At 45.5% G+C, this 22,518-nt stretch overlaps 1 protein-coding gene across 2 annotated transcripts in view; it reads left to right on the top strand.

The window, feature by feature from the left end:
* NSMF (NMDA receptor synaptonuclear signaling and neuronal migration factor) overlaps window positions 1-14,919 on the top strand; it is a 31,071-nt gene extending 16,152 nt beyond the window's left edge. For both annotated transcript variants that reach the window (XM_088147031.1, XM_088147032.1), the window contains 10 exons: window positions 5,432-5,484; window positions 5,899-5,988; window positions 6,831-6,952; window positions 7,221-7,304; window positions 7,972-8,005; window positions 8,923-8,993; window positions 9,766-9,845; window positions 9,946-10,048; window positions 11,213-11,288; window positions 12,183-14,919. In XM_088147031.1, the coding sequence (XP_088003157.1) occupies window positions 5,432-5,484; window positions 5,899-5,988; window positions 6,831-6,952; window positions 7,221-7,304; window positions 7,972-8,005; window positions 8,923-8,993; window positions 9,766-9,845; window positions 9,946-10,048; window positions 11,213-11,288; window positions 12,183-12,280 (811 nt within the window). In that variant the 3' untranslated portion in view covers window positions 12,281-14,919. The remainder of the gene's footprint in view (window positions 1-5,431; window positions 5,485-5,898; window positions 5,989-6,830; window positions 6,953-7,220; window positions 7,305-7,971; window positions 8,006-8,922; window positions 8,994-9,765; window positions 9,846-9,945; window positions 10,049-11,212; window positions 11,289-12,182) is intronic.
* Window positions 14,920-22,518: the final 7,599 nt, after the last annotated feature.

The raw sequence follows: 22,518 nt of genomic DNA, 5'->3' as shown, positions 1-22,518 counted from the left end.
CCCCAGTGCCTCACATGGTCCTTTTTCCATCCGTGATCTGTTTTAGAACGAGGGGATTCTTTGGACACTTGTGGGGTATCCGATGCAGAGGTAAACCCCAGGGTGGCTGGAAGGAATAGCGTAACCCGGAAGAAATATATTGTCTTACTGGAACGATTGAAAAAAGTTTGAATGCCGGTGCTGGCGGGTCAGGATTCCTCTGAAACGTTGAAGTTTTGAGAACAGTTGGGGGGGGGGGGTAGCCTCCATCCTTGTTTTAAAGCAAAAAAAAGCAGAATTTGGCACCTGCCATAGTGACCTTAGAAAACGTAGCCCACTTTATCCATAGTTCGGGGTCTCGTAGCCTTCCTGACAGATGGCTGTCGTTCTCGACTTAAATCCCGTGAGTGATAGAAAATCTCTCTCAGTTGTCTCAAAAAGAAAAAGATCCCTCTGGATATCAGTCCAGGATTCTGTTCCTACTGGGAAGCTTGGCCTCCGCTCTTCTATTATTCCCCGGGATCTGCTCCTGAGAAGCTTCGGAGACCTCTGATCCTGAAAATGATCTCTCGCTCTCATGATCAGATGCCCCTGAAGTTGGGTCCTTCCATCAGTTTCTCTAAGCCCTTGGAAAAGCCCGTTCAAGTGGCTGGCTCCTGTTAAATCTGGCTTAGCAAGTTCCATCGTTTTAAGTCTGCGGCATGGGGAATATCTCCTTTGGTCTGTTCTGAGACGTCCTGAGACATCTCCCTTCCTTGCTGGTTTTCGGCCCCTTTGCTGAAAAGCTTTTCCTGTTAGGAGAAGCTCCTCTTGACCTTCAGATTGAACTGGTGTCGGTTTCATTTGGCCTTCTCTGTGTCTTCCTTCTTACGAATGCCGAGAAGCCACCTCTTACTTTTTTGTGCTGTAAATTCTGCCCCTTTGGTCTAGTGATGAAAGTGCTGGGTTAGAAACCAGGAGACCATGAGTTCAAGTCCTGCCTTAGGCATGAAGGCAACGGGGTAACTTTGGCCTAGTCCCCCCCCCACCCCCCATCTCTCTCAGTCTTAGGAAGAAGGAACTGGCAGGCCACTAGAGGACCAGTTTAGTGTCGTGGTTAAAGGCATGGGATTAGAAGTTGGAGACCGTGAGTTCGAGTCCTGCCTTAGACACAAAGCCGGTTGGGTGACTTTGGGCCAGTCCTTCTCTCCCAGCCCTAGGAAGGAGGAGGCAAGGCCAAATCACTTCCAAAAATATTGCCAAGAAAACTGCAGGGGTTGACTCGAAATTTTGTGCATAATTGGGGATAGAGGCAGGGGTTTCTCTTTCCCCCATAAGCTGTCTCCTCTCCTGGATTCTTTCCCCCACAAATCGGTGCACGGCGCCCACCTTGCCCACCCACCCGCCCGGTCTCCTTGTGATGTGGCTCATTTTTGTCCCTTGCGTCTTCTCCCCGGTTCTGGGATTTGGAGCCGGTGTTCTGTGTCGTCATCCGCCCTCCACCGTCCTTTCCATGTCATCGCTCAATTTTGGAGCTGCTGTCGCTTGGTTTTAATGCCTTAAACCTGGTTTCCCAGGGCATTCAGGGGCTACGCCGAGAGGAAACGTCGAAAACGGGAGAATGATTCTGCGGCTCTGATCCAGAGGTACGGAGGTGGCTTTTCCTTGCACGGGTTCAAATTTTGCCTGGTTGTATGCGCCTCCTGCAGTGGGCGCTGACATTCCTTTTTTCTGGACTCAAGGAACAAAATGTTGGCTGTGAGTTGGAGATCCCCATGACTCTTTGCGGGGCTCCTTTGCAGAGAAGAGGCAATTGGGAAAATCAATCTGGGCAGTTTGTTTATTTTTAAAGGGACCTGTCCTTTCGAAATCAAACCAGAGCTTTTGGGGGAGGCTTCTGGCATCCCCGCCCAGAGCTTGGCAAGAGCAAAGATTATGTGAGTGGTTGAGCAGGGGACTTATCAATTCTCAGATGGTTTGGCAGTCTCTGCTTCCTCCCTTGGCAAGAACTTGCACTGCAGTGCTACCTTAGCTTCCCCATCTTGTCTCCTCCGCCTCTGCTTACTCCCGGCTCAGAATCCAACCTGCATGTTTGGGAGGAACAACAGCTGGGGGAAAATACTAACCCCAGGCTTCCTTCTCCTGTTCTGTAAAGAAGCTTTGCACCAGTAAGCTCTGAGCATCACAATAATCCATTGAGTGGGGGGTGGGGTGGGAGGGTTATTTGCTTTAACCCCTTGGCTTTTGCTTCAGTAAACGAAGAGGCTGTTGCTTGAGGCTGGCGGAGAAGCTTATCATAGCACTGACTGGTTTTCCTTTTCTTCTTTAAAGAACTCAAAAAGCCTCTCATGCTGCTAGTCCACAAGAGGGCAGGATTCTTAGGCAATCCAAACCTCTCCACAAAAGACCATAATCTGATTGGAAGCAAAGCCAGCAGCATTTCATTTTTTTTTTCAGTCTTGGACTTGTCCTTTCGAGTCATGTTTTAAAAGAGGAGACAAGCTCTTCCTGCAGATTCCAGTGGGGGGAAATCACCCACTGAAGCCTATTTTGTGTTTGATGGAAAGGTTCATGGGCAAAATAATGACCTAATGGATGCAAGTGTAAAGCCCCCAAATCACCCCATAAAAACTCAGAGTATCCCCAGATATCAGGTCCTGGGACGATATTTCAGAACGACTCTGTGCTTGCAAAATGAGGCAACAAAGGGGCCCGGCAGTGTGGAGAGGGGAGATTTGCAAGAGAATTGTGTCGCCTTGATCTCCGTAGGGTGGATCCAGAGAGGGGAACCACGGTCCTCTGCCACAATCTGTCTCTTTCAGTTACGACACAAGTTTAATCCTGATCTAAGATCGGCCGTTGAAGGAGCTGGCCCTAATCAGATTAATTGGGTGTTTGGTGCTGCGGGAGGTTGTCTGGGGCCAGAACGGATCTCACTTTCTTGCGTCCGTCCACCTGGTGTCCTTTCTGAGGTCGACATTCGTTTTTCATCCTTGGATTGTCACAGTTTTTCACCTACCTCTCATCTTTAAGGATGGGAAGATAAGTCCTCGGAAAATAGTCTGTTAAAATCTGATCGTTTGCTTTCAGCAAACGTGCGTCAGGTGAATTAAAACACCAACCGTTGTCCCCTTCTTGTTTATCCCTCTTCAATTTCTCCGTCAGGTTTTAGCCGGGAGCCGAAACGCCGCTCTTTCCAGATTGTGGAGCTTAGTGCAAATTATGCAGCACCGATGGCTATTTGGGCACTTTAGGCTGTTAAATGTTTTTCGTTCACTCGGCTGTTTTGAACGGCTCTCTGAGTTTGGTCGATCTTTCCCTGCTCCTAAAACAAATCGTAACACCTCGTCGACAAGCTGTCGTGCATTCAAGTATCAAGTTGCCGTAAGGAAATTGGAAATGCATTTTGCCTGAAAGAACGCTTACTCCGTGGTTGGAAGTTTAGGGGTTTTCAAATTGTGGGTCCCAACGCTTTAAAAAGCCGATCGGCCTCACGCAAACAGCGCCGGAAGCAACGTCTGGAGCAGGTTTTGAGAGATGGCCGAACCTGTGTTTCCAGCTGGCTGTGATTTGAAGCGCGGTGCACAATCGTGTATTCACAGCCTTTGGGATGTCTGTCGAAGTATGTATATTAGGGAAATTCAATATTTTTATTTGCTGTTTTAGATTTGTCAGACAGAAACGATTTTGTTGGGTGGGAAGAGAAAAACTGAAAGATGACCAGTGTATCAGGAATACTGGAAAAATTAAGTCAAAAAGCTGGATGAAAGTGGCGTATCTTTTAGCAAGGGGTTTATTTATTTCTTACCCAATTCTAACCCAAATGAAACAATGAGTTTTATGCAAGAAGTGGATGGTTTTGTTTATTTATCAATCAATCAATCAATCAATCAATCATATTTATATAGCCACCCATCTCACACAAGGTTTAACCCCATTAATTTATTATTTTAGGGGATTGCATTGCAAAATTTCAGAGCCCCTCCTCTAAACCATTTGCAGGCAGAAATCTGGGCAAACGCGCTTGGTGATACCAATTTCCTTTGTGTTTAGTTATCTTGTATTTTGTTTTAATAACAAACGCTCATTTCTGTGGCTTGCGGTCCTGATGTTCAGAGTGAAGGGACTGTGAGGCCTGAGGCAGAAAAATCCAGAGGCTCCTTTGTGAAAAAAACAAAAATTAAAAACTCACCCAGCTTTGATGGCTCTGGCATATCCTGTAATCTGCTGTCAGAAGCAAATAGTCTCATTTAAATAGGGATAAAAGAGTTTATTTCATCCTAACTCTGTGGAAGACTTTGGAAATGCCTGATCTCCTCAATCAATGATAATTGACCTTCAGTTGTGAAGTGCTGAGAGACAGCATCATGATTTACTTGGGGAGAATTTATTCTCCTCTGTTTTGTATCCCTGATAGAAATTCTGGCCTCTGAGATGTCAGCGTTTAATCTTTAATTCTTCTTCTTGAAAGACAGTTTAATATATATAGAGAGAGGGAGCACCATTGTGGTCCAGTGGTGAAGGTGCTGGACCAAGTGTGTGGAGACTGAAGTTCTAGTCCATCCTCAGAAGCTCCATTGGGGGACTTTGGGCTAGTCCTCCCTCTCAGCCCAACAGACCGTATGGGGTAGTGGTTAAGATGCTGGACTGGGAGTGGGAAGAACCAGGTTCTAGTCCTCCTTTAGGCGTAGGTGACTTTGGACCTTCTCTCTCAGCCCTAGCCTGGGAAGTTGAAAAACATCTAGCTACCAACCCACCCTGGTGGAAAGCATCCATAATTATCTTCATCTCAAAACTTGTACAACCCCCGCCCTCCCCATGAAAGATTGAGAGCAAAAGCTTGACTCAATCAGAGCAAAATCTTTCCTGAACCAAAGATTCCAACCAGGGATGGAGAACCGGCGCCCCCTAGTGGCACCTGATAGAAATGTCCTAACGCTAGCGTGCTGTGACCCACCAGCTTGTTTTGTCCCACTGGAAAGGTGGAATCAAAAATGGGGGCCTTTCGGCGAGAGGGTTGGAAGTTATAAAGAGCAAGATGGGTGCCTTCAAATTCCAGAAGCAGGCTCTGCTTCCTCCAGATCAGTGCCGCCCTCTGTACGCCACCCAAACCTGAGTATGTTCCTTGCGCTGACCTACCTTGTGCATTACTGCTGTCCTAGCCAAAATTTGTGTTTTCCGCGTCTCTCTACATTCTTGCTCCAAATTCCTTCAAGGTGCATTGAAGCTGTGTTATGCGTCTTGGCTCCAATTCATCAGCATGAACGTTCTCATGAACATTTTCCGCTTTGGTTTTCTGTGGTAGTTCAGGAGGCATCTGACTGGGGTTTGGAAGTGGTGGTGAAGGTTTCCTGCACTGGGCCTTTTCTGAACTCTTTTTGTCTGCAGTGAGGTTGCCAGACCACCCTGGAGAAACAGCTTTCCTCCTCTTTGCCCTCAGGACTGATTGCCGTCCATGTTTTTCTTCTTTCAGAAATTTCCGGAAACACCTCCGTATGGTCGGGAGCCGTCGCATGAAGGCGCAAAGTAAGTGATCAAATTGGGCAGGACTGGGAGGGACTACACAATGCCAAGTTCTCCCCACTCCAAGATCTCCTTCCCCAACCAGGGTTCTCCGAGAGAGTTTGAACCTTCCGACTCCTGGTGGTCTCAGCCCAGCTATCCTAAAGCCCGAAAGGATGGAGTCCTAGTGCAAAACATTGGGCATGACCCTGTTTGAGGAAAGGAATCCTAGACAGCCCCTTTGTCCTTGGAAATGTCCCTTATTTTTCTTTAAAAAGGGAATGTTCTGTTGCATCCGTTGCATCTACAGCAGAGATGGTGAGCCAAGGATGGGTGTGCATTTGGCAATACACTGTCATAATTAGTTGCCTTTTCCTTGTCCTTCCCCTTCCCCATATCCCCCCCCCCTCCTCCTCCTCCTTCTCCTTCTCCTTCCAGCTTTTGCCGAGCGGCGTGAGAGAAGTTTCAGCCGGTCCTGGAGCGATCCAACTCCCATTAAGCCTGAAAACCTCAATGATTCCCGAGAAAGTATGTTCCTTTGTCTTGGCCCCACTACAGTAAAGCCAGTTTGGCATGGACTGCATAACTGGGAGAAACTGGAATAAGTGACTTGAATGTTTCCTGTGGACTTAAATCTAGGTTCATCTTAAAGCAACCTCTGACCATGACTTTTGGTCAAACAGGACCCGTGAGATGATTCAATGGTCAAATTCACCCATTGTGTTAAGCCAGGATTGTTGAACCATAGTTGGTTGAACAAGCCAGCATGCCCTGCATCACTCATACAGTAGGTCAAAATAAACCACATTGTAGCTTAATGTGGTGTGAACCTTGGGTACCAAAGGCCGGTGGGTGAAATTTTCAAGAGAGTTGCAAAGAGTTAAGCCCTGTGCTGGGTTTCCCACAAACCCAGGGCCAGCTCCCAAATATTCCTAAATTTAATTGGAAATTAGGCAAGGGAGGGGGCCAGCAAAGTTTCAACCTAAGCAAGCTTTAGCAGTGAGGGATAAGTGAGGTTAGGGGCAGTGAAGGTTGCCTTGACCTTGTAGATGAATTGGGTGTTTTGAAGGGTTTTACGTAGCTTTTATGTAGCCACTTGTGATCCTCCCAACTAAACCTTCCAACGTCCTCATCAGGATCTGTTGTAGTTGGACAATGGCTGGAGTGCTGCAGGTCTCTCCACCTCACCCTTGTTCTGCTACTCAAGGATTCAGACAGATTCTGCAATGTCGGGTTTTTTGGGGTGGGATCCTTACGTTTCATTGGGGTCACATCCTGAACGGAGCATGCTGTCCACGCACTGGGAACGCATGGGAATTTCTGTGTCTTCCCAGTTGGGCATCAGGACTCTTGCCTTCTTTCGCCCACAGGCCATGAATTCCAGGATTCCTTCTGTGCCCTTGACAAAGGGGTAGACTTGAACTGGGAGGCGGAGAAAGAGCTGGAAGCGGCTGCCTGCAGTGGGGAGGACTTCCTTCCCCCCAAAATCATGGTAAACCATTCTTGACCACCATGCAGGGGCCCTCTGGGTGGGATGATCAGCTCATGATTTTCCAGTGGCACAACATGCCCTTAACTCGCACACATGCACATGTACGGGCACTCACTCTCGCACACATACACACAAAACCGGTCCTGTCTGCCTCTTGCTTGTCCTGCTCCCGGCTCTTGCCAGCTTTCATTGTTAGAAGGAAAACTCCTGCCTGTTACAATCCTCTCTTTCGTCTTCTTTTTCCCCTCCTGCTTTTTTCTCGTTCCAGCTCATTTCCTCGAAGGTGCCCAAAGCTGAGTATGTCCCAACAATTATCCGCCGTGATGACCCATCTATCATCCCCATTCTCTATGTAAGTCTGTGGATTGCAGCTGCGAGGGAATGTCTTGTCTGTCTGTCTGTCTGTCTCCTTCTCCTATCTATCCACCCACTCACCCATTTATCCCCCACCTCCTGTCCATCTGTCCATCCATCCATCCATCCATCCATTTCCCTCTCTCATCTCTCTCTCTCTATCCATCCATCCACCCACCCATTCTTCCATCTCCCACCTCCTGTCCATCTGTCCATCCATCCATCCATCCATCCATCCATCCATCCATCCATCCCTCTCTCTCTCCATCTACCTACTCATCCTTCCATCTCCCACCTCCTGTCTGTCTGTTCATTATCTATCTATCTATCTATCTATCTATCTATCTATCTATCTATCTATCTATCATCTCTCCATCCATTCATCCATCCACCCACCTACTTAGCTATCTCTCCTACTTCATCTCTCTCTCTCTTCTCTTCTATTTTACACTATTTTCTGTTTTCTAACATCTCTACCTACCTACCTACCTACCTACCTACCTACCTACCTACCTACCTACCTTTTCAGACCTAATCTCTCCCCTGAACTATAGATCTTTACTTGTACCCCACCAACCTTCTCTCTGTCACATTGTCTGGTCTCAGTTGATCCTCCTTGACGGCTACAACTGGGAGCTTTTATCTTTGTCTCTGTTTGTTTTCAGGACCATGAACACGCCACCTTTGATGACATTCTGGGTATGTCAGCTTTGGGTCACAAATAAAATGAAGTCATTGTGTGGATGTTGTGTTATACGTGTGTCTGGCAGCTTAGCCTAAGGCCCTGTTGCTCAGTGTTATGGGGTGGAAATGTGGATATATGGAAAGGGAGATCTTAGTAGATCCTTTGGGATGTAGGAAGTCCAATATTCACTCCAACAGAAAAGGAGGAGGAGCCATATCCTTTTGGGTCCTTAAAGTTATGGGAATCTCTATCCCTCCCTCACTTTTCCTCCCTCAAACAGTTTCTTTCACTCTCCCCCAGGGTGAGCAAATTTATAGTAGCCAGTGGATAAAGGGGGCAGAGTAAGATTGGGTACCTCAACTTTCCAATTTTCCCCATAATACGTGGAGGTGATGGACAGATTGACATTGATTTCTTACTTTAAACATGGGTTACATCCTTTTAAGGACCCATGGCATTGTTCTCATATATTTCCTGCTTCAAACGTGGGCAGCTCAGCCAGAGGGGTTTCCAGGGACTGAAAACACGGGAAGGGCAGATACAGCCTTGGCACCCCAGGTTGCTGACTCCTGCATTATGATTTAAGGGAGAACTAGCAGCTTGAGATGGCCAGCTGTTGTGTCCTTCCCCTTGGCACTTCACCCAGCCATCAAAGTTAGGGAATGTCATTTTTAGAGACAGTTGCTTATTTTGACACTCAAGATAGAAAATCCCCCGGGGCCTGGAGGTCAAAATAATAATAACACTCAGCCTAATGGTGGGGTTGGGAGAATTGGAGACTCCTCACAGCCTCTGTCCTGGTCTTCCAGCCTTGACAAATGCTCATTTTCACCCACATTTGCCCCCATTCCTTCCTAGTACACTCTCTCCCTCTTGCTTAAACTCCCCATGTGGGACTCATTCCCTCTTCCTCTTCCCCATTTGTCTCCAGAGGAAATTGAAAAGAAATTGAACATCTATCGGAAGGGCTGCAAGATTTGGAAAATGTTGATTTTTTGCCAGGTGAGTGAGTGTGCCCTAAATGCCACCGGTTCTTCCAAAGCGTCGACTGCGACTTTCTCAGGCTCTCAGGCTTGGCAACCTTCCCTGAGGGAGTGAGGATAGACAGTGACAAATCGTTCTCATAAAAGTGCCTTCTTTCCTCCCTACCCCCAAAGCAATTGCATAGCGCCATCTTCCAGATGTGTGTGATCTCCTTGGCAACCGCCAGTCCTGGATCCCAGCTTTGTAGAAGAGCAAGTGGCAGAAGAAAGTCACAGGAGTTGTTGCAATGCAAACCTGTTCCCCCCCCCCTTTTTGCATTTGGGGGGCTGGGTGATGTGAATGGCTTAAGACACTTATTTGACCCTTCAAAATCCCTCCTCTCAGTGGCAGATATTGGGTTCAGGGAAGAATTGGGGGGAGATGGAAGGGGTGCAAAGCCTGTGCAAGGTTTAAGGCTCTTATTCTGCCCCGGAATCCCCTAATCTCTGCAAAGAAAGGGTCTCAAAGTTTCAGCCCCACTTGCCCAGAAGGGCTTTGCTGAGCCCACACTTTTCCCCCCTTAAGGTTGACAATCCTTTTGCTCCTCAAATGCTCCTCTTCTCCTATTCCCTCGCTGACTTTTCCTATCATGGTCAAGCTTGGGCCAGGATTGCATTTGTGGCTTGTCCTATCCCAAACCAATGTCTCTCTAGGTGTTCCTCAGGCTCTTCTCTTTGCCCTGGCAATTTGAGAAGAAGATTGATGTTCTCCAGGCTGATTCTGGAAGACTTTCCCTCTTTTCCTCTTGCAGGGTGGCCCAGGCCATTTATACCTCCTGAAGAATAAAGTCGCCACCTTTGCAAAAGTGGAGAAGGAGGAAGACATGATCTAGTGAGTGGAAGCCTCTTTAGGAATTTGCAGGGCGTGTCTTGCAGCTGGAGATCTTTTGAAAATAAAGAAGGCTCAACCATTCTTCCATCTCATTTTGTAGTTTCTGGAAGCGGCTGGGTCATCTCATGAGCAAGCTGAACCCAGGTCCAAATGTCATCCACATCATGGGATGTTATGTCTTGGGGAATCACAATGGTGAGAAGGTAAGTCCTATGGTAGTTTGTGAACAGGTGGAAGAGAAACTAGCCTCTTGAACTACTCACTCATTCTGAAAACCTTCTTCATGGCTATGTTTGTACTCAACACTTAAGCTTAGGAGACTTTAGATAGAGCTTGTTGTTCTCACCTGAAGCTATGGGACCACAGGAAGCATTACATCAAGTTTAGCAGTGTTTCTCCAAGGTTCCAGGTCTAAATCTTTCCAATCTTCTCCAATGTTTCTTCTGTAGATGCTGGAGATCAAACTTGGAATGTTTGTCGTGCAAAACAGGGACTTTCCCCCCATGCTGTATCCCTGTCCTTTAAAAAGTGAACGTACAAAGTTGCTTATATTGTGTCAGGCTTTTTGGTCCATCGATCTCAGTTATGTGTCAATGCCAGAAAAGGTCAAGCTGGTGCCCTCAGATTGTTTTGGACTTCAGCTGACATCATCTCTTGCCACTGGACACATTGATTGAAGTTGACGGGATTTGGGGTCCAAAACATAGAGAGGACAGTCACTTGCCTATCCATGAGCTCCACTTTCTGGTATTGCAGTCCAGAAATTCAGGCAGGTTACTTGCCCAGATCTTTCTGGAGTTGGAAGGAGTTGAATCTGAGATCTTCTACATGCAGCCTACGTATGTGTTCAAACCAGCATCTTTACTTCCCACTCCCTAGCTTTGGGCTCCCTCCTTGACCTACGGAGAGGGTGATCTCCATGGGTCATGATCCAGGCTTATCTTCACATGAAATGTGTGGGTTCCACCACTTGATGAGACATGTCTCTGTTGTTGTTGGGATAGGAATCTGCTGTTGGCCCATTGTGAAAGCAGGGGACTCTTCCTCCATTAGAGTACTTGATGGCCCTAGTTATGGCTGGCTCTACCATGAGACAAACTGATGCTAGTGCCTCAGGCAAGAGATACCAATGGACAGCATTTTCCCACTTTCCACAGAGCATTATTGGAGAGTAGAACCTTTGGGGATGCATCACCTACTCTCGGAAGCTAAATTGAGGTGTGCAGATTAAGTTGCCCCAATAACTATGTTACAGTTAGCTGCTAAGCCCAGTTGTACATGGAGTGGAAATGAGACACCTGGAGCCAATTATTTATCCCATATCTAAGGAGGCATCCCAAATCACCTTGGACTTCTTTGCTTTTCAGCTATTCCAAAACTTAAAGAATCTAATGAGCCCTTGTCGAGTGACCTTCGAATCTCCACTTGAACTTTCTGCTCAAGGTAAAGGGGGTAACTGATTCACATTTCCTCTGCCAGTGAAAATACACCACTGTTAATTGGTACAAATAGAACAAATAGATAGAAGAGACATGAAAACCCCTTGTGCCTTTGATCGCCCATGGCGTTCTCCATCCCATCTCTGGAGATGTGCATCTTCTGCTTTATCTGCTTTCGGCAACAAATGCTGGTCATGAATCCAAACTGCCAGAACAAGAAGAACCAAATGTGTTTCCTTTTAAACCTTTAAACATCTCAGGTGGTTGGTGGGTTTTCATGGGCAAAATGGTTATGTGGAGCCCAACAGAGGTTGAAGGCATACATTTTACTGCTTAAAAACTCCCCCTCACCCCCAATCATATTCCTGATGAACAATCCTGACTTCTCCAACAAGACAGGCCATAATGTCATCTACAGCTGGACTGTGGCCCTCAAGCCAACCAAAGTTGTGTGCCTCTGGTCTAAGGTGTAACTTTTGTGAAAAAGAAGCTTCTCCTCTTATCCAAACTGCCAGCGCCACTAGGTAGACCAGCTCCAGAGGAAGACCAGAACTACACTTTATTGAGATAACCTATAATATCAGGATCTTGTCAGTCTGATTGTGCTGGACCTCCTTCCCCTTCTTGTAGTCCAGTGAATTAGGGAGGTATCTCCCTGAGCTGTTTCTGACTTAAAAAATGTTTCAGCCCCTTTTGCCCTGGGTAACTGTCTTTGCATATTTCCATCAAAATTTTCTTCCTTACTCTCTACAGAATGATGAGAAACTCAAAGGGGGTTCCAGGGATCTCATAAAAGGGCATTCAGGGGTCTTCAGGTTGCCCAATGGGTTCTTCCAGGGTTTTCAAACAAGGTTTTAGGTCTGGATTCCTGCTGTCTTTCTCCACCTTCTCCTTGCAGGAAAGGAAATGATTGAGACTTACTTTGACTTCCGTCTCTACCGACTCTGGAAGACCCGCCAGCATTCCAAGCTGCTAGATTACGATGACATTTTGTGAGAGCCGTCAGCACTGGCCAGGAGGAATTTCACGGGAATCCCAAGCGGGCGAGCATCGTACAGTGGGAGATCTTTTTCACAGCGGCAAGGAGGCCAAGGGCGGTAGCGTGGAGGAGCCAAAGGAGGCGTTAGGACGTCAACGTTCGAAGAGGTCAGCCGGCTACTTGAGGCACAATTCGTCAAGACGGATGGAGCACTGCGAATTGGGGAAAGATGGCGCATCCTCGGGGACCGAGCCGGTTTAGGTTGCAAAGGGCCCAATGCCATTGCAGGTCCTTTTTAGAAGACATTTGAAGCTCAGGTTTCCTATAGAGACTCGATCCATCATCTTGTTTATCCCTGTTTCGCTTTCATGCGCAGATGTTCCTCTCTTTTGGAGGACGAGAACCTTCTTTGTTCAGTCTTGCGTGCTTGGAGATGAAAGATCAAAACCTTTGATGAGTTTGAAGAAAGCCAGACCTTAAAAAATCTCATCCATTTTAATAATGCGTGTGAACTCACACCCCCCCATACATACACATATACAGAAGTGCAATTTTTTTTTTTAAACAAACAGGGAATATTTAATCAGCTGTTGCCGTATCACACACATCAATATCTGGTCGATGAGATATTTTTGAGTCTGCTTGAGAATATATTTGACATAGTAATATATCTTTATATATCTGTCTCTTCATATCTATATTTATATCTATAGATAGCTATAGATATGATAGTTCACCTACTTTCTTTCCGCAGACCTGCAACTCTGCAATCTTTGACTTGGTTTCCAGTAAAACTGTTGAGGGACACTTTAACTGTAGAAGTTCCCTTCAGGGCGGACCTCATACTTCAATTTAAGGAGCAGTATCCTTAATATAGTTTGGCAAAAGCAGAGTTTTGCCACCTGTATCTGCTGATAGGGCTGAGGTGGACTTCAGCCAATTTATATATATAGATATATAAATAGATATAAATAGATATAAATAGTTTGCAGATTAGAAACCAATAGCCATGTTTAAAAGATTAGCTCACTGCAGTTCACTTTGCGGTTCACTTTTTCTGTTGTTTGGTTTGTTTTTAAAGCAGTGGGCTGTTGCGTTGAGTTGGGGAGTGTCAACTGTAGCAGTTCGATTTCAGAGGGCGGAGGGGGGGACAAACTTGGTTTTGTGTAGCATCAAAGTTCAACGCCCAGGGATCTTCCCCACCCTCTCTTTCCACCTTGTCACAGAGAAAAGTCTGTGCCAAACAGTTTCTTGGTGGACTTCATCCTAGCATTGTTTGTTCTGTGTGTATATTTGAATAATCCAGATTTCAACATGTTCCCTTTTGGAAGAAATGGTTGAAAATGGCTGTGAAAGAAATGATCTGGCTTTGTTACATGGGGCAGAGCGAGGGGCAAGAGGAGGAAGGAATTTGGCCTTCTCTAGAGATAAGGTGATTTTCCAGGGTTAAGTTTGGTGTCTTCAGGAGCTGAAGGACCCAGGAGGAATTAAGTGGTGGCCTATCTCCATTTGTCTAAAGTTCTGAAGAAAATAGAGAAATGGAAATAAGAATATGTTCTAAACAATTTCTTTGGTTATATGGTAACAGCCCCATGGAAGAAAGCTTCCAACCCTCTTCTTGACCATTTATTCTTTTTGGGGGGTACCATGATGGCTGGCGCTTAAATTCTGGTCTTCATCTCATTCTCTAACAGCAGTCAAAGAGAGTTAGTTAGACAGCAGGTGATGTGGCAAGAGAACAGGGTTGAGATTCAACCCCCCATCCCTTTTCCTTCCCTTTTTTTTGGCAAACAGATCTTTCAGATTCTGAATTTTTCCATTTTTAACTTGGAAAGAAGTGCGCTAGCCCTCCCCAAATCCAGAGAACACCTGATAACCTCCCATTCCCAGTGGATTTCTCAAAATACGGAATTGGGGCAACCGAACACTAGGAAAAGTTAACGAGACAACCCTTTAACAGGACCAACCCTGCTCCGCTGGAGAGATGACCGATTACTCCTTGCTCTAGACTTCTATAATCGGTCGGGTTTTGCTAATGGCAAAATCAGGAGAGTGAAGATGTGTACAAGGTTGTGTTTTCTTGGCCTTTTTTTTTTAAAAAAGGGTTGTGTTTGGGGTTTGCTGTTGGGTGTGCCTCCAGGGGGTGCGTGTCAGACATTTCTTCCATGGTGCAAGACCACTGTGGCAGTTCATCCGTGAAAAATCATGCACTAACCCATTTTTATTGATTGGTTTTGCACGCTGAGTTTTTCTCGGTGTGGGGGAAATATGGGCATACCTGCTCAGGTGTGCAGGACGATCCACGTTTGAGCTGGGCCACGTATTAGTGGATTAGACTGCCAGTATGCATGACGGGAGTCCAGTCTGCAGATCCAGATCAGAATAAACACATGTGTCAACCTTACCTATGTAACAAATCATCATAGAAACTCACCCACAAGGTCTGTGGGCGCAGCCATTCCTTACTGTTTGCCTCCAGTATTCTCCCCTAAACTGCTCCTGAACGAGGAGGTTCAATTCCAGCCACCAAGTCTATCAACATCTGCCCCCCACCCCGAAATTTCGAAATCTATTATTTCGTAGAGCCATTGCAAACTCTTCTGACAATTCTACACGTCATCGATTCTCCTAGAAACCTAGAATAGGGGGGGGGGGGGAAAGAAAGAAACGTTTCCACCTTAAATCCGCAGCCTTTAGAAAGGTCTTCATTTTTCTAACGAGGGAAAAAGCTGATTGATCTTCCCTGGTCCCTGTATTCCTTGATGAATTGCTGCTGGTTGTGCTGGTGGAAAATATTTCCTTACCTTTTACACCCAAACCATCGCCCTGGAATTCAAAGCCATCAACGCTTGTCTTTGGGCGAACACCTCCGCCGAGATTAATTTTTATGTTCCTCTATCCTCCCAGGAACATAAAAATGTTTAGAAATAAGAATGTCTCTGCTGGAGTCTCCTTTGCAATCTTCTTCTGTCTCTAGGGGATTGGGGGAGTGAGTAATTAAGGATGGAGACGACATTGCAGAAATAAAAAAAAATCACTCGTGCCAGCGTCACACCCATTCAAAAGCATACACTATTTTTTCTTCTTTTTCTCATTGCATGCCTGAAGGAATAGAGTTTGGTCTATGTTGCTTAAAAGGTGCAGAGGGAGTTTCAGGATCTTGGGAGGATCAGCCTGGAAACTTGGCGGTTACCTCTGGTGACAACTGGAAAGCATTTGGGAGTGTGACTTGTGCAAAGGGTGGGACGCAGAGCTGTGATCCCTTCGGCCCAACGTGTGCGAACAACATGGTTGTGAAAAGAGTAAGTCGATAGAAAGAGATGTAGTCATTGTTCAGGACGTTTTGTATTCGTTGGCAGGATACGGCTTTCCTTGAAATAGAAAAAGAATTCTTCTCTGGGCAGAATGATTCTTTATTTCCTTAGTCTCAAGGCCATGAGCTCTGTGGGCTGAGGACTTGAAAAGCTACCACAGAGCAGCTGAAGCCACTGTCCGTGCCCCTCTTTTTAAACAAAGACTTTGCCTCTTTTCCTCCGCCTGGTTAGTAAACCCCTTTCCAGTACGTTTTAACGGATCGTTAATCTTTTTTATTCGTGCATTGCCTGATGGTGAAATCTAAGGGCTTTTAGAGGAAGCAACGTGCTTTTGAGCTTTCCATCTTGGTGAAGAAGAAGAAAAAATGCTGCATATCTTCAGAATAAATTTTCAGTGGCTCCTAAGTGTGTGCAAGGGCGGCCGTGAAACAACGTTCTGTCCAGGGTGAATCAGAAACCCTTCTGGATAGTCAGATCTTCACTTGTTTTCTCTTATTTTCCACTGGGGAAGGCTACAAAAATGGGCAGGGTTATTTTTAAGGGTGTCTACTTCTAGCAGGGATGTTTGTGTTTAAGGACACTCTTTATCTTCCTGGTGCACAGGGGTGTCACCAACACATTGTCCAGGGTCTGGCAACCCAGAGAGCACTCTTGAGCATGGTTGTATTTGGGTCTCTTCTCCCCTAACACCAACTTCTAGGTGGTAGCACCTAGCCAAATTTGGCTGATTTCAGAAGGTCAGCCCTTGTTACTACTTGGATGAGAGACAACCAAGGGAATTCCAAGGTTGTAGGCTAGGAAGTGAGGACACCTCCTTCCAGGCTGTGCCCCCAGATCCCCTGCAAACTTGGTTGCTCTGTTGCTCTGGCAAAGCCATTCTGTGAAATTGGTGCAACCACCAAAGTCCTGTGGCTTTTGGCTCCTGGGGTTCACCTTCTCATGAGCAAATGTCAGATGCCTCTTCTGATCTCCAGGGAGAACTTCAGCTACTTGGTCCAGCCTCTTCCAGGGCTTAGATGATCAGGCTGGCTTTTAGCTTACATAGCTGCCTTAGAAGCAACACAGTGTCCTCCAACTGAGTTTGAAATGAAGCCATTGTTCTCCACTTCTGCTCATGAGAAAAGGTTCTCTAGTAAAAAGCTCCTTCAACTCAGTTAGACAACTGGCCTTTTCTGGTGCAGTATCTCATTAGCTCTCTAAATCCTGGGCAAGGTCATTGTTGATGGCGCTGTTACTAGAGAGGCCAGGAATTAAAAAGGCAGCCTTGACACATAAGGACTGTGGTTCTTCCCTGCATTAGTACCTCTACTTTGTAAAGTACAGTTGGGGCAAAAATCAATGCTCTGAATCTGTGGAGCCATCTGGAATTACAAACGCCATCTGGACCTTCTGGGCTTTAGCACAGGGAGAGACCCCTTGCTAAAATCCCACCCATTCAGACACTTGCTGTATTAGCAAGTGTTGAGCCTTCAAACACCCTCCAAAGGGTCACTATATTATAAACAATGGAGGGTTGGAAGAGTTGAGATGTTACACCTACACCAAAGCTTCTCATGGTGGACAGCTGGTATTGTGATCTTGTCTGAGCTTACAAATCCTAGTCTATAGCAATAAAACATTGGGGATCTATGAGGACCATGATCCATTTCTCCCTAGTCATTTGGTCTCCACATGCAAGTTTGTTTCGTGACAAGGGTTCAGTGTCTTGCAGTCTCATTCTTGAGACAACCCTTTCTGAGATATGGACACCATAGGGACTCAGTGCCATTGTAATCTGAAGTTTGGGCAGAAACAAGGTTAAATTTGGGCCCTGTTCTGTCTTACCCTTTCAATGAAAAGGGGAATGGTTGAGTAGGCCTTGTCATCTACCATTTTATCCATATGGTGATGGAGTGAACCTAGGGCATTTACATAAAATAACATTTCCCCAGTCTACCTAGATGTGTTTGGACTAAACTCCCAAGATTCCCAGCCCACATGCAGGGAATCCGGGATTTGCAGCTATAATCCACCAGGATGGTGCCAGGTGGGGAAGGCTGATGTGTATAAAGTGTATTTTGCCCACAAGAATCCCAACGTCAACTGAATGGCTTTATGGTGTCCCAGTATCTGGACAACTGAAAAGCTGGACTAACTCAGTATGGCACATGGATCAGGGTGGAATCATGATGAAGAACATGGGTTCAAGGAATAGATTGGTATGGAAGATAGGCTTTTCATAGCCAAAACAGGGTTAATAATGCCCTAAGATACATCTAGAGGAAATACATTGTGGTGTAATGAACAGTGTGGTGCGTATTCACCGGAGAACCCCAGGTTTGAATCCTCACACAGCCATGGAAATCATGGGGTGACCTTAGGTCAGTCGCCCTCTCTCAGCCTACCTACCTCACAGGGTTGTTGTGAGGATAAATGGGTGTAGAGTAGGAAAAGAGTTTTGGGTGCTGTTCTTTGCCTTTGGGATTAAGGATATAACTAAACTGTAATTTTATTTGGAAAATAAAAACTGTACAGAAGAAACGAAAACTACTTTCTCGTATCCAGAATGGCCAGTTTTGAGAAGATTTTGGAACAACATGGACTGAGGCCTTGGATACCACACCTGGCGTGTTCTGAAGCTCCCAATGATACCTGTGGTGAAAATCTTGCATCAGAAAAGATATACATGCATAGGAACCAACTCTGCATGCTATGGAAAATCTGCCTGCTTGAAACAGCCATTTCTGCTTCTGAAGAGACAAGCCATTCTTTAAAACTTGAGAGGTGGCTTGTCTCTTCTGCGGTACAAGCCCAGCCATACGTGTGGTTTTTCTTCTTCTTCTTCTTTAAGAGTGGCCACTGATCTTGGACATGGTGGGAAGTCTGTGAACTGAAGAAATGTTTTGCTGAATAACACCAAGGGGACTGGCTCTTTTGAGGACCTGCATGTAGCATTTAGTGACTTCTGGTAGGTCTTGGTTAGGGAGCTCTCAACGTGTCAAGCCTTGGTAGGATCCAGCACGATAGTTCTTAATTTTGCTAAACCTTCTTCCTTTAGTGTCCTTAATGAAGAGTGACTTTGTTGGTTCATGGCCAGGCAAATGTTTTTGGGCCTGCCCGTTCAAGCTAGATTGCTTCTCTCCTAAGGTGGTTTCCTAAAACAAAATGGAAGTTTCTAGCTTTTAAGATGTGATTTAATAAAAAGAAACCTTGACAATGATGATAGTCTTGTTCTTTTTCTCTACCTGCACTCCTTTCTGTCTCCTATCCTGTATTTTCTCCTTAATGTAACGGAAACTTTACTACATGGCGTTTTTGTCCGGTTACGGATGGGCAGTTGGGACAATCAGAACATCTCAACAAATATGTTCCACTTACAAAGAGGATCCTGTGCTGGGTTTTTAATCACTTTTCTCAAGAATTATGAGGGATAACAGAACCACTGGTTCTGTAGGAGCAGGTGCCTGATTCGTGTTTGGACAAAGATGGTGTTTTCCTTCTGTCCCCATCTGCCTAATCTTGCCCTACCTGTTCTCAAGTTTTGCATCCATCAATGGGCCCTTTTCCAAAGGAAGAGCTATAAAGAGCTTTCTCTTTGAGGATTTGGAGTGAAGTAGCAACTTCTATTTCTTTGATACCTCTAACTTGGCCCTTGTTTGTGGATACATGTTTATCTCCCCTAGTTATATGATAATGCCGCCTTTCATTGCTCAGTCTTATTTTACTTTGGTTAACATGGGATTGAAAAACAATCATTAAACTTAATTAAGCAGATTCCCTCCTCGATATTTTGCAAGGTGTTGCACAGCATGGCCTCAAGGTGACATCTGAATATTGCAATTTCAATGCTTTAAAAATAAAAATAAACTGAGTCAAGATATGGCTTCATGGAGACATCCACCTTGTTATTTTTGCAACAATATAGACATTATTGGTCATTCCCTTCTGGGGTGGCTTTTTAACTCCCCAGTCCAGTCTACAGTTCTTGAATTTCCTAATGGTTTCTCATCCAAGTGTGGTCATGTTTAGCTTTTGGATGTCTTCAAAAACCAGCTGGGTCTGCAAGATCAGGAGACCAAATTCACAGCAATGCAGAAATTGTATAAATTCACAACCGACTAAATTAAAGCAGATATGCCTTCCTTCCCTACAACATATTACACAGCCAGGCAAGCTAAAACATTTAGAATATGGCCTTTGAAGAAATGAGAGAAATTGATTAAAAGACAACTGAAAAAAATGACTCAAATAAATATAAGCAATAACCGTTAAAGTTTAAAGCAAAGTATACAAATCTTAGTACCATGGCTGGGGAAAAGAAAAATGAAGGAAAGAGTGTGCTACTGAACACTTCATTTTGCAATTTTTTTTTTTTATTATACTACATCTCCTTGCATCTCTGTTTTTGATCTTTTACATTTATACAGTGCTTCTGCAATAATAACACTAAAAATGTCAGTTGGGTCCTGCCAGGGGTAGATTTTAAGCTTGGATGTCAGTGCCCAGCCAGACTGAAGAAGTCCCACGCTGTAAGATTAGTTGGGTATTTTATTAAAGAACATAGAAGTTAACCAAGGCTTTTTCCTCTTTTGAGCTATGTATCTTTTGCCCCTAGGTGTCCACACCTGGATACAAGTTGCAAGGTGGGTATAGGCATCTTAAGAATATGGCCGGCCCTGCCATTGGGTTATGTGACGAAGGGGCCTCAGATGCCAGGGATGGGCACCGTTGGAAATGTGTTGGAAGACAGAAGAAGGCCTGGAACCCTTTTCCACAGTATGGGGTTCCATCTCCTGTGAGAATTTCACATGCCTTCTGAAATGAAAGCAACAAGGAAGCCAGGAGAAAAATTTGTCAAGTGAACAGAAACTATTAAGAAGCATCAGACACAAATCTTCTCCACCCTCCTATCAGGCGATTCTCAATACCTTTATATAAATTCAGTGAAGCGACAGGAGGCTTGGGTGCCAAGTTTCAAAAAGTATCCCAGGATGACGTGGCCTAGGCACCCTGTCCCACTAAGCTCGCCTTTCAGAAAACGTCTTGCGCGTGTCCATCATGCTGCAAATTTCCCCCAGCCAGCATTTCTTTGGTGTCACGCCCTTGGCGTGTCCTTGGAATCCATGAGATGGACATTTCTAGATTATTGGCCATGTCAATCCCATCAAGAAATGAAACACATCTAGGAATTCCACCCACACAAGCCACCTGACTGGGTGAAGTAAAACCGTAGGGGTTGCATTCACACAATCTGTAAAGCTTAGAGTTAACTTTGGTTAGTTTTAGGGGCTTGTGAGAACCTGATGTGACTGCCTCTGAAGGCCATCTACTGGAAGTCTGGTGGGCTTCCTTGTGCAATTGCTGGGCCGCTGGGAGAACAGACTGCTGGACTAGATGGGCCAGAGGTCTGATTCAGTGGGGGATGGCTTGTGTTCTTAACCTAGCAAGCCCAAACAAAATGGACCCAAAATTTGGGTCATTTTTTGGAATGTTCAGAGTTGAAGGTGAGAATGGGAGAAGTTTACCTCCCCAGGGGGAAAAAAGAGCCAGATAAGTTCACTCTCCTACTTCCAATGAAGTCATTGCAACATGATTGCTGTGCTCCACCCTCTGGGAGGTCAGAATGATAGCCCCATATCCTCCCCCCAACATTGCCCACACCTCGTTATGGCTTAGGGTCCTGTGCAAAACCCAGACGATTGTAGTTTAAACCAACTGTGGCTAGTTATGTAGTGACAAGCCATCATCCTGTCCCTCTGCTGTCTCAACCAGCCCACCAAAGGCAGTTGAATGATGGCAATGAGCCAGCGCTTCTCTTAAACTCTTTGATTTTTTCCTTTTTTTTAAAACTTAGTTTTATCTCCTTTTCAGATCTCTTGAAGTCAAAGGAGTTGCTGCCGTGTAACTTTGCACTTGGCGGAGACGCAGGCATGGCAAGACTTAGCCAAAATCTGATATGCTGTTCTTATAGGACAGGGAATTTTACAGTCATTCCCCAGTTGAGAAACCGGTTACGTTCTGGATTAAAGAGGGAGCATTTTCCAGGTCATTGCACGGATTCCTGAATTGTCCATGCGTCCCCCAGACAATGGGTGCATTAAAGAATGGGTCCTGCTGGTGTAGTTCAGGGCTGTGTAAATCTTTGGCTTGCTCCATCCAAGGGCTTCAGAGCCTGGAAGAGTTGCAACAGCTTTTTATCGGTGCAGACCAAGCATTACCATTGTGCTGTGCAGCCCTGAACATGAGAACCATTAAACTTCATCTCAGTTTAATCTGATGTAATGGAAGCTCCTGTGGAGGGGATGTCCTCTTTTGAGATGTGGGAAGCCACTGTCGCGAGCTGGGCCCCAAGGGTCTGCTCTAAAGTCTTCTCTTGGCTGCCCTTGATCCCCACAAAAACATTGTGATGATAGAAAGGCTTGAAAATAAATGTTCTATATAGAGACACATATTCTGATGCCATCAGAAAGGCCAAGAGACTGGGACATCTGCTTCATAGACGCCATGCGCCCAGCTGGGTTACTGAATGAATCCTTCTACTCGGTTGACCCAATGCATTGAAGCAGAAACTGATCAAAGACGTTGGGTTCAAACAGCATGCCTCACTAGAAAATAAAACAAAGACAACCAAGTTTAATACTATCTGCTTTGCTTGGCCCATGGCTCCATCTGCTAGAAGTCTGTGCAATCAAGTCATACAGAAAGGTCATTAACGTTTCTATTTTTTCTCTTTCCTTGGCCAAATTCAACAATGCCCTGTAAAACAGGTCCTAGGCAACACCCTCTGAAGATTCCCTGAGCATTATTGTTCAAGGATTAATTCACCTCGCCATAAGATCAGAAGTAGAAGCTTGTCTCTGATGGCTCTTGTGGGATAAATTGCTGACATCTTGGATGGTTAATGGGCTTCGATTTAATTGTGTCCCAAAGTGGAGAAGCACTTCCCTTGAGGGAGTCAGGTC

This window comes from Python bivittatus, unplaced genomic scaffold, assembly GCF_059951505.1.
Source record: "Python bivittatus isolate LINGU-HERP-01145 unplaced genomic scaffold, Pbiv_v1 ctg000160_np1212, whole genome shotgun sequence".
NCBI lineage: Eukaryota > Metazoa > Chordata > Lepidosauria > Squamata > Pythonidae > Python > Python bivittatus.
Note: the sequence above shows the minus strand (reverse complement) of the source record. Positions and strands in the feature narration are given on the sequence as shown.